Here is a 12,661-nt window from a genome sequence, read left to right on the forward strand (position 1 = left end):
TTTTATGTTAATTTCTGGAAAAAAACAATCCTGAATGTTGCTGTTGGGAATAATTCTGGGCATTTAGCATGAAGGCACACAGTTAAGTTTATGTATGTTGTCATTATGTGCTGCGTGAAAAATTTCTTGAAGACATATCCGATTTTTAAACGAGATTGCCAGTCGCGTGTTGTTTTCTGTGGCATAAAAATGTAGTTCGATTAACATTATTACACCGATACTGGTTGACTTGACTTTGGGTAACCGTAACTTGAAATTGAATTATGTAAAATATTGATGGCATGAACACCATTCATATAAAGTAATAACTTACACGCTATGAACTACATCAAACGAATGTTCGTGTACTACTTCAATTAAAGTGACATAATTCAGCATGCGAAGTTTGACATACAAGTTATTATAATAATTTGGGTATTTGTTGCAAACGATTGCAGATAGTAGAGTTTTCTCTGTATATAGTTGGTACGCGTAGACTACACATATGCCGGTTAAAACGGTCGGAACTACTTTATAAAAGATAAACATTTACGGTATGTTTGATTAATTCATGTTTCCAAACATTTCAGTTGATACGGACGTTTCTATAAATATGTTTGTTTCATATATAGGAAATCATATACACCGTACTGTGTCAATCTTAATAAAGGTATATGATGTTAGAAAATCAAACATTTCCTCTTGAAATATCACTTTTGATTCGTATTGAACAAAATATCACCTAATTCTTGATTCTTAAAGTTACTTGTGGTAACGTCAAATCAGGCTCACGTTTGACAAAAAAAAACGTCACAAGGACAAATCTTAAAAAAACTTAGTAGCACTCGAGAAGCCACATAAATTAAATTTATTAAGGCATGGTGGAATCTTGGTCAAGTGTGTCCAAAACCAGGTCAACCGGTAAAATGTCAAATATTCTTACCGCTCAAGAAGCAGCATTCATAACTCAGTCTTGAGAACACTTTTTCAGACTGTATTCTTGACGATCTGTAGGACAAGCTCGATTCTGGGTCACATGCGTCCAAAAATAAGTAACCGGATCAAATCTTTTAAAAACTTAAAAGCATTCTTGCTTATGCCTTACTTATGACTCAATCTTGATGAAACATGGTGCGATTTTTTTATTGACTGCTTATTATTATTGGGGTTACCTCAGGTAAACCTTCAAATTAAATTTGGCTTTAAAGGCTATTACCCCCTTTTATTTTTAATACTGTTGTATCAATCACGTCATAACAAGTAACACACTTATTAGCGAGTACGTATGCTTTATTCGTATCTATAGCAACAACTAATACAGTACATATGCACGAACGTACATGTAATTTCCCGTCACCAACAATACAAAGAACCTATGCATGTTAAACAGTATAATGCTAAAACATTAAAATTATATCTACCTTACGTTTTTCCCTTTGAGGTCATAACAAATTTAGCATTAAACATTATATAATGTATTGATATATACCCCAAAACATTAATAATTTTAATACATAGATTATATCTTAAAACAACTAATCAATTTATATCTGGAAGATTTTTCTTATCATTATTCAAGACCATGTTATCTAATCCAATCCGATGTAAATGTTAGACTTTTTACATTTCATTTGATATTTCATGAACATGTGATTGAATTAGGAGTCTAAAGTATTTATAGATTTAATGAACTAGGTCTCGTGAAAAAATACATATATTTACACAGGCGACGTGTAAGGAAAATCGGCAGAACTAAATTACGTTTGAGTATATTACCATTCCAGTAAATTTTAATTGGATTGTCAAATGATTTCCTAATGCAAAATTTTGGTTAAGGAGACAATTTTACGTGAATTGCCAAATTGAAGCTAGACATTTATAATAAGGGCTGCATATACAATAGGATAATACCAACACAATCTTTCAAAGCGCATGAATGCTAGTTTAAGAACGTTGTTCAAGTTTTGTTGATAACTTTTATTTTTATTTTGATACGTTGAAGCGGTATGCAGTATATTAAACGCATGCTTGTTTCAATAAATATTAAACCGCAATAAAAAAAAATGTTAACACATATATTACAAAAAACACAAGAGAAAAAACAACAACTATGGTCCAATAGTCACTTATCTATGATGTTTGTTTGAGCCGAATTAATATACAAAACGTGTCTTTAATAATAATAGTATGACGTTGTGTTACATGAATATGTGAACAGTTTGTGTAACCTATATTTTGTAATATTCAACGATACATTAAAAAAACCCACAAAGATATGCATTAACAACTATGTTATCTTATTAGAAAAACAATAGTTTCTGCATATTATTTACTCTCTAATTATATAACAAATTCTGATTAAAATATAATGCATCTAATGAACAGAGAAAGTATACGATTGATATAAAACATATATTTCCATGGATAAGAACACCTTTGAGAATTAGTTAGATCTGATAGTTTTTCATTTTAAAAAGTGTTAATCTAGAATAGAATCTTTTTTGTTGGAACAAACAATCCTATCAAAAACAGAACTAAAACATAAAAACGAAATCGTGAAGAAAAGATATTGTTGCAAATGGATCAACTGTAAATGATGCATTTGTAACTTTTAAAGCCACACAACTTATTTGGCATAGTAAATTTAAGTATAAATAAGAAACATATTTTATCTATTCCAATAAGAATATATCTGGTGGTTACAAGGTAGAAATCCGTCTTTTTTGCGCTTTAAAACTTAAATAGAATCGCGTTTGTCGAAATGGACGTATACGTCTAGAAATCCTACTTTCGGTTTTAAAAGCGGTACCGTTTGACAAAAAAATTACTTGCTAAATAGGCTATTGATTTAATTTTATCTATGCCAATAAGAATAAATCTGCTAGTTGCAAGGTATAAATCCGTCTTTTTGCGCTTTAAAACTTAAAAATAATCGCGATTGTCGAAATGGACGTATACATCCTACTTTCGGGTTTAAAAGCGGTACCGTTTGAATAATAATAAATTACTTGCTAACCAGGCTTTAGATTTAATGACAATTTTGCACACTTTCATCTATATGTATTGATTAACGTGTATTTCATTTCAAGGTATGTGGCTTTAAGTGAGAAAATAATGTGCCAAAGATGAAATCGAACTATGAACTTTCAAGCATTCTGTTTTTATTTTGTGATAATTCAATGGTATAGAAGTACGCCATCCTTGTTAATACGTCTATCAATATTGACTATTAACCTTGCACAAACCATTTTCACACATTTCAAAAAAGAAACAAAATAAGTTGGCAACCTTTATCTCAATTGTCCCAGCATATAATTGCCCCCACCATGAACAGTTGCAGGTTAGATATTTGAGACATTTGAAATCATCAATGAATGGGTAAACTAAGCCAATAACTGGTTGTTACTGTTGTTTTAAGCGTTAAACGCATTTGTGGAGGTAATTTGAATAGAAAAGACAAAGTGTTATATAATACATAATCTGCATTCTTCAATATAATTTCTAAAAACAAATTTGTAGTTTAAAATAATATACTTTATATGTTTACATATAAATGTATGTGCACACAGCATGGTAACTATATAACAAATACTTGAATATATGCAATCAGCAATGAGAAAACTGATATCCTATCAATTAACATCGCATATAGTCCGAGAGCCCACGGGTGTTTATTGCAAGTTTTGAGGCCAAGATTTTTTTTGTATATTTGAAAAGGGTATTTTATATCTTTCCAGAAAACCCATTTCTTAAGTGTCACAGCCTTTTATATCTATGATTTTTTTGGTAAAATTACTCAAAATCGAAAGTTTTTCTGCTGATTTCTGGAATAATTAAATAAAAACACATTTTCAGTCATGCGAATTAACCCAGGGTTTCCGTTTTGGGGTTTTAAAATAGGTATCAGAGACCTTTTCGATAATTCAGTGAAAAAAATATAATTTTCCAGGTATTTTTTTTTAAAGTTAAAAACCACAAAAATTCTCATTTTTTTTAGCCGAATTTGCCCATTTTTCAATTTTTAATTCTGCAAATTCTTTTTACAAAGTTAACAATGTCCAACATATTTGTCTAATTAGTGTTTTAAAAACACACATATGGCCTCCTTGTTTCATTCCAACAACGACTTTTTTTGATCAGCATCTATTAGTGATTTTGGGGGGAAATGAATAAAATCACTCACAAAACTGCTGATTTCTGGAATAATTTGATTTAATTAGATTTATAAGACATGTGATCATTATAACAATCAAATATTGTTCGCATATATACAATTGCACTCTAAACAAACCATGCAATAATCGCAGAGTGATTTTAGGTTAAAACCACTATTTTTTTTACAGTTTATGTAGGTTAAAAACCACTAAATTTTAACTAGTTTTGCTGTTTTAGTCCATTTTTCAGGTTTTAGTTCATTGAATTTTTACTCTACTGAAATAATTTTCAACATATTAGTCTAAATACTGTATTAAAAACACACAAAAGGTTCTCCTGATTTAATTCAAACATGAACATTTGTTAATGAAGACTTTTAGTGAGATTTCAGGAACAATAAACAAAATCAAACACAAAACTGCTAATTTTTGGAATAATTTGATATAGTTAGATTTAAAAGACATGTGATCACGATAATAATAAGCACTCTTCGTCTTAGTACATATGCGTATAACATAGCTCAAAACAAAACATTCCAATGAGTACAGTGTACTTGTAGGTTAAAAACCACTAAATTTTTAATATATTCTTTCTTTTTTAATTCATTTCATCTGATTTATTTCAGCGGTTTTCATACCCACTGCAAATTTCGAAATTTATCTGCTGACATTTTAAATGATCTAACATTGCTTAAATATGCCCTTTAACATATTCAGTATTTTCAGTTAAACATAATCTAATGTATTGATATTAGTGTTTATAGGTTGAAAAAGGACCACTTGGTCCTTTTAACGACTTTCTTGATTTATTACAATACTTTGTTACGGAACGCAAAAATCTGTACTATATGTTATACATTTACAGTATCATTATAAACAAAACATTTACTAACATTTTATGTCACACAACTGTTACATGTAACAACATTTGGCATGAAAATCAAACAATTATTTAATTTCATCTAGACATTAACCATACTTTATGTACATAATAAATTATTATATTTCATACATGTACTGTTTTTCATGTTCACACATCTACTAGAATTTATCACGAACAATTCTTATCAACATGAAACAATAGTTTAACTACGTATACTTTATTTTTTATTTTATTTTTTTTAACAACATTTGTCACGAAAATCAAACAATTATTTAATTTCATCTAGACATTAAACATACTTTGTATACATGATAAATTATCATATTTTATACATGTACTGTTTTTATGTACACACATCTACTAGCATTTATCACGCACAATTCTTATCAACATAAAACAATAGTTTAACTACGTATACTTTCAATAAATATATTTTTTTAACTAAAATGTATTTACAAAGTAAATAATGACGAACATTATAATTGTCATCCGGCCTTGTTATGTACTAAGTATGTGTACATCAAAAATCTTTCACATGACTAAAAGCAACCATTTCCATATTCATCTATGTGAAAGTAAAGTCATCCAGTTGTGCTAGTACATTTAAGCAAATGCCAAAACATGATTATTCATGCTAATATTTCATTGTTGTATTAATCAGTATTTGAACAATCTTCGTCATCACCATCGATATCATCAATCTCCAACTCAACTTCATCAGTGTCATCTGGCTTATCAATACCTAATCACTTTCTATGACCATAAAAGCCCACAATTTCGTACGTTTTTAAAGTATGTCAACGGTCTGTATGATTGGTTTACAGGTTCTGGTAGGTTCCCGACGTATTTATGTATTTCAAAACGGCTTCATAACAAAATCTGTACTGTGTCTGAAGGTAAAAAAATAAGCATGCACATACAAATAAATCTTGGAAACGCAAGTCAATTGAAGTATTGGTTACATTTATATATAGAGCCATCGTAATGTCATGGCACCTGTATATATAAATAAAACTATCAAGTTAACGTCTTTAATACCTTATAACATATTTATAAATGCATTTTTATAGCATTGCAAGACGATAAACTGTTAAGACAAACACGAGAAAATATCGGCATTTACCTTGTTGTGAACCAAATCACGACACCTGGTTTTTATTGTTTTGACAGATTCCACAATGTTGATTAGCCCATTTTCTTTTCTGATGCGTTGTATCTCGTTTAGTACCAGCGCGGTAAGTCCGCAGCGCATGAAACCAGTTCTAGATGAATAAATGAACATTGTTAACATAACCAATGAAAATATAGTAATGTAACACATAACTAAGAATTATCTGCTATAACAAATACAATGTCAACACCGAGCAACCAGTACAAATACTACTTCTCGAGTGATCATTTCAGTTTCACCATTATTTCGTAAAAAAATTCAAAGTACAAATTGTGCACATGTCACGTAATCGTTCATAGTTCATGGACGACACATAGTTACTAGCAATGTTCAATACTCTTAAATTACCGGTGTGTAGCCTATCATACGATATCTCGTCATGCACGTATTGCCAAGATGACGAGATTTGCATTAACTACCATTTTCTCGTGTCACGCATGGGACAAGTCCGTCCCTCTCTAGTAATATTAATTTCTCTGCATAAAGAAGGATAAATATTCAACAACACCATATAGATGTTTCGAGTCCAATTTAATGTATGACTTAACTAATATTTCGGTTATATAAATGCGTTGTGATTGCTACATAATTGTGTCTTTTTCCAACTATCCACCTCTAGGTCTAAACGCTAACTGCCTATTTCCCTCTAACATCTACCCCGTGAAAAACTCAGTTATCAATCCCATTGGTCAGTGTTCTATGCATGGTTGTTTCTGATTGGGTGGATTATTTAAGATACTGAATCAATGAAGCCCTGGGAACGGGATAAACAAACCATCCAAATATTAACTAGCTTTATCCAACCTTTTGATGAGAGATTTAACTGAATAAACACTTTTGCATGACCAATACAAACATACCCGGCCTTGTGTCAACTATACTATTCTTTAATTTCTCCCTCATCGATATGCTTATTTGAACATATGTGCACTTTGTGACTGTCATGTTTACTTGCCCTTTTAATAAAATTTTCAATATTTTTTATATGAGGTAAACCCACACATTCTACCTACAATTTCTAACCATAATGTGACACAACTTATCCTCTCAATTTGATTTTTATGTTTTTTAGGATACAGAAAATTCTTTAAGAATTTAAGTATGGAAGTAAACGAAAACATATTAACACAAACGATGAAAAAAATCAAACACGCAAACATGAAAACATTAGTGACTAAAACATATATATTATGAAAATCTGCAAATTATTAATGAAATTTTTAACTAATGTTTCTGCTGAAATAATAAAACGTCGGAATATTTAAATAGTCAATGTCAATCACAATGAAGTGGAATGCGTCACTGATTTGGGAAATCCAATACGAATAGTGTCCATTTTTTTGACATCTTTGCTGGAGGCGATGTGGCGTCTGGATGAAGAGATGAGACGTCCGGTTGGAGAGTATGTGACATCTGGTTGTAGATGGTAACATGCAGTCGATTGAAGACGGCGGCTTCCGAATGAAGACGATGATTGTCAGTCGGAGAAGCTGTTGGTCCTCGGTTGTCGCACGATTTAGAATACTTCAAACGTTTATTATATAGAGTTCTGAAGAATGACTGCGTTCATGACTGTAGTATTATAATTATTGTTTATGTACCCGTAATAAAGGTAACACACATATATATATATAAGTTCATAGACGATAAAAATGTTCATCTAATATATGTACAAAGTACGCGCGAATTTCATCATCAAGTCCATTCATATCATCGTATCTTTAAAAATCATTTTCGACGACGCGTGAAATGTCCATTAACAGTCCACTCGTTGTTTGGTACTGATGCTGGTTCACAATTTGGATCAATGTCGACAATGTTGGATCCTAATTGAAGTCGTCTGTGACGTCATCTTTTCTCGAAGGATACATCGTCGTCGAAGATATCTGTATGTCGATGACATATTTGTCTTCTGTGTCGGGGCGTTAAGATCTGATCACGATCTCAAATGCGTTATGGACGCATGTTGCTGCAGGCAAACCACGCCGACGATGTCAGAAGCGCTGTTTTTCTCCTTAACTTGTATCGCATTGGCAAATCGCATAGGGTTAATTACATGAAATGATAAACGGGCCTTCTATTTACATAGTTATAGTAAATCGAATTTGTTATATCAGCACTCAGATTACTTATCACACCTGTGATAATATACCCAGATAAAATGAATGTGCTAACGAAACGCTATTCTCATGACACACATTTATTATGTTTGATTTAAACTATACGCATTTGTCTATTTAATAAAATGCATTGTGCTGTATTATGTTTTATATACCTAGAGAACAAAAATTTACAAACAAAATCCCTTGTCTTAATGTAGTCATTCTTATAAAGAAACGAAAAAGAACAAACTACATATACGATCAGTATCAAAAATTTAATGAATCATAGCAATATAGTTGTATCTTTTGCATTATACTAATAAAAGATACAGTGCGTTGCTTTTAAGGATATTTACAAACTATATTAAAATGTTATTTATGCCTAAAATGGTGTTTACCTGAGCGCTGTAGGGCATGTGCGTCAAGTGCGTTGTCATAAACTAGTCTGATACGATACTAAAGCGTCTGTCAATAGGATTAGATCGATAAACGAATTGGGTATTTACCGTCCTTTGCGACAGGTGTGGTCTTTCTTGTCATGTTTGTACATGATCGAGATATATACACAATTATCACTTTGGGAACAGGAAACCTCATTTCATTAAGCATACTTGATCATATAACCAGATGTTATCTATGGACAAACCTCATTGTTAATATGAAACCTAACACTGCGATAATCTTGGGAAATTGGAATCACACTTATATAATCAATTATTTAAATTTCATTAGTTTGAAGTAACGTTGACCTACGAGCCAAATTGTTTTTATAGAGCTAAGACCATATCAACAGATGTTCCCGATAATTGAATTACATTGGGGCAATGAAACCATATTGGCATAATAAATTATTCAAACTTCATTATTCGGTGTGACATAAAACTTTATATGGCCTGTACAAATAAGATTTTCTGTTGACCACTTTCATATGTACCGTTACGTCGATAAATGATGTAATAACAATCCTATATGTCAATAGGTTGACCTGTTCCGTTAATCAAATGTCTGTCAGTTATATAATCCTTCAATTTCCTAATCTTAACATATGGTATTAAACTTTTCAATTTATTTACCCCACCCTGGGTGTAAATGTATTCGTGTTCATACTTGAAATAAATCTTAAATCGGGTCTTAGTTTATGTAAATATCTCCCAAAAGTTTTATTACGCTTCAGAGCTGGTTGCTATTGCGCACGGGTAATTGGCATTTCACCCGTATTCTAAAGTATGACATTTTCATTTCATTCTAAACCCGGAAATCAATGCTAATGACGAAACATTATCAAAATCGGACGATAACGTCCTCTATAATCCTCTATTTACATATTTAATACATACACATTCAAAACATATTTCTCTATATACAAAAATTTTGGGGTCTTTAATTCTCGACATCTATCTCGCTTTATTTTGTAGTCCATTCACATGTGTTCAGACATTGTCTGAAGGCACGTGAAAATTGCTTTCTTCATGGCGTTATTTGAACGTGAAGTCTTTTTTGTCAATTTTCGTTTTTTGTGTTTTAACGCTACTGCGTCAATTTGCATCTGATAATTTGAAGAATCATTTTCAAATCTACGTACAGGTGAGTTTTGTGAATTACTGTTAGTGTAATGCATCGTATCTGATTCACTGGAGTTTGACTGTATATCCGCGAATTGTTTGTTTCTCAAATGTTTTTGCAGTTCCGCAAGCGGAATATTTTCCTCATCGTCCGTATTATCTCTAATCTGTCGGGTCTGTTGCGTAATGACAGGTAATCCATGTACTGACGTATTTGAATCGTTATCAGAAGATAATGTGTCTTCTGCAAAGGCTAAATTTGCTTTTCTAATCGGGCGCGCAAGTGGTTTATCTATCATTGGCCATTCATCGATATTTGCGTGCCTTATTTGATCAGCGTGAACTTTAATAGTTGAGTTGTCTAACTGATTCTTTATTACGTATGTTACCGGCGACTTTTGTTCGATTATACGATAATATGGCCTCCATTTACTGTCTAATTTATTCGTACGTTGAAAGTTTTTGTAGTAAACGGGGTCATTGATTTCGAATTTAATATCTTTCGTATTTTTTCTTCGCATAATCAGCTTGTCTACGTTTCGATTTTTGAATTTTGGCACATACCTTTTTAAATGATTTGTGTTGTTCTTCTAATATTATTTTATGATAATCTTCACCGTGATATTTACGTCTAGGCTTTAACAAGTTGTCTATTGGAAGAATAGGGTCTCTATTAAAAAGTAAGAAGAACGGTGTGTGCTTCGAAGTTCATAGTCCCATGTGAACGTTCGTTCATGCCATTAGCTGCGGGATGATATATTGTCGTCTTTACGTGGTCAATGTTCATTGATTTTAATGTTTTAGTGAATGCTGTGCTAGTGAATTCTTTTCCGTTATCAGTTATAATTCTTATATGACAACTATGACGGCAATAAATCTCGTTCATTAACAGGTGTATTACGCTATCGGAAGATTTATCTGGTGCAGGAAATGCTTCTATATATCCTGAGTATTGATCTACGAAACATATTATTTATCTATTTCCGGAAAGCGTTTTCGGATATGGACCGCATATATCTATCGAAACAACTGAAAACGAAAACGGCGGTATTGAGGTATCCGACGATATGGGAGATTTAATTGCTTTTAAGTTTCTACTTTGACATGTAATGCACTTTGATACATAATCATTCAATTCTGTGAACATTTTAGGCCAGTAATATTTCTCTTTTAGTGTCTGAAAAAGCCTTTGAGACCCAGGATGCCCGTTTTCATCATGGTATTGCTTGACAACTGAACCAGTCAGGTGTTTAGGTACAAAAAGCCTGAGAGTAGGTTCCTCATCTACGTTTGATATGTAGTACAGTATCGCATCTACCGTAATATATCTATCATCTTCACTCTTGTTTTGTTTTCCTAATCTTAATCTCGCTTTAATCTCAGATATATGAGGGTCTTTTTCTTGTTCTATTTGCATATTAAGCCCTGATATATTATCGTTCGACGCTGTGTCGTCGACTGGGAGTGGCTGTGGGGTAATAATATTATCAATTATTTGCTTGTGGTCAATGTTTGTAGAGTCGATTACGTTAATTTCGCGTGTTTGGTCTTGTTTATTTATTTGCGAATTGATCGTAAAATGTTTATCGTTAATATCTAATTCTAGTTCTGTTTGATCGCATTGATTATTCTTTATTTTGGTTTTTGGAGGTCGGCTTAGAAAGTCGGCAATAATATTATTTTTCCCCGGTATATATTCAATTTTGCAGTAGTAACCCGCTATACTTAAGGCCCATAATTGTATTTTCTTGTTTTGCATCGGACTTTCCAGTAAAAATTTCAACGGCCTATGATCCGTCTTGATAACAAATTCGGCGTTGCGTAAATAATGGTGTAATTTACTTAGACTGTAAAATATGCTGTAACATTCTTTTTCATTATTATGGTACTATATTTGCATTGCGTGGGGCTTAATCTGTGCGATATGAAAAATATCGGCTTTTCGCCCACATAATCCCCGGTTTCAATATTGTCGCATTTTTTAGTCAAACAGGCTCCGATGCATTTATCAGATGCATCAGTATACAGTATATAACCTTTTTTTTTGGATCAGGGTATGAAAGATAAGGGATTTGCGTAAATGAGTTTTTTAATTGTATGAAACTATCTTCGCATTGTTTTGACCATTTAAATGGAACATTCTTTCTCGTGAGATAATGAGAGGCTCGACTTCTTCCGAATACGACGGACAGAATCTCCTATAAAATCCCGCTGCACCTAAGAAAGATCGTACATCGCGCACGCACTTTGACCTAGGGAATTGTCGGATCGCTTCTACTTTTCACGGATCCGGCCTTATACCGTTTTGATCTATGATGAAGCCTAGATATCTAGTCTCTCTTTGTAGGAATTGACATTTTGATAGCTTAAGCTTAAGGTTATGTTTACTGAGACTCTGTAGTACTGTATCTACGTGTGATAAATGAGATTGCAAGTCAGGTGAAAATATTAGTATATCGTCTAGATACGCCACAGCGAAGCCCTCACAACCTTTGAGTACTTTATTAGCCAATTCTTGAAATATAGCACCGGCGGAGGAGGCACCGAAGGGCATAACGTTAAATTGAAATAGACCCCTGAATCCAAAAGCAAAAGCCGTTTTTTCTCTGTCCTCTTCCTTTATAGGTATGTCGCGTAATCGTTCATAGTTCATGGACGACACATAGTTACTAACAATGTTCAATACTCTTAAATTACCAGTGTGTAGCCTATCATTCGATATCTCGTCATGCGCATAATGCCAAGATGACGAGTTTTGCATTAACTACCATTTTCTCGTGCCGCGCATGGGGCAAGTCGGTCCCTCTCTA

The 12,661-nt window shown here is 32.5% G+C and overlaps 1 protein-coding gene across 5 annotated transcripts in view; it reads right to left on the reverse strand.

Annotated features, from left to right (window-relative positions):
• Positions 1-2,112: 2,112 nt before the first annotated feature.
• Positions 2,113-12,661, reverse strand: part of LOC127871510 (uncharacterized) — a 58,485-nt gene continuing 47,936 nt past the window's right edge. For all 5 annotated transcript variants that reach the window (XM_052414504.1, XM_052414506.1, XM_052414505.1 and 2 more), the window contains 2 exons: positions 6,140-6,278; positions 2,113-5,906 (listed from right to left, as the gene is read on the reverse strand). In XM_052414504.1, coding sequence (XP_052270464.1) covers positions 5,835-5,906; positions 6,140-6,278 — 211 coding nt within the window. In that variant the 3' untranslated portion in view covers positions 2,113-5,834. The remainder of the gene's footprint in view (positions 5,907-6,139; positions 6,279-12,661) is intronic.

The sequence above is a fragment of the Dreissena polymorpha genome, chromosome 3, assembly GCF_020536995.1.
Source record: "Dreissena polymorpha isolate Duluth1 chromosome 3, UMN_Dpol_1.0, whole genome shotgun sequence".
In the NCBI taxonomy this organism is placed as follows: Eukaryota; Metazoa; Mollusca; class Bivalvia; order Myida; family Dreissenidae; genus Dreissena; species Dreissena polymorpha.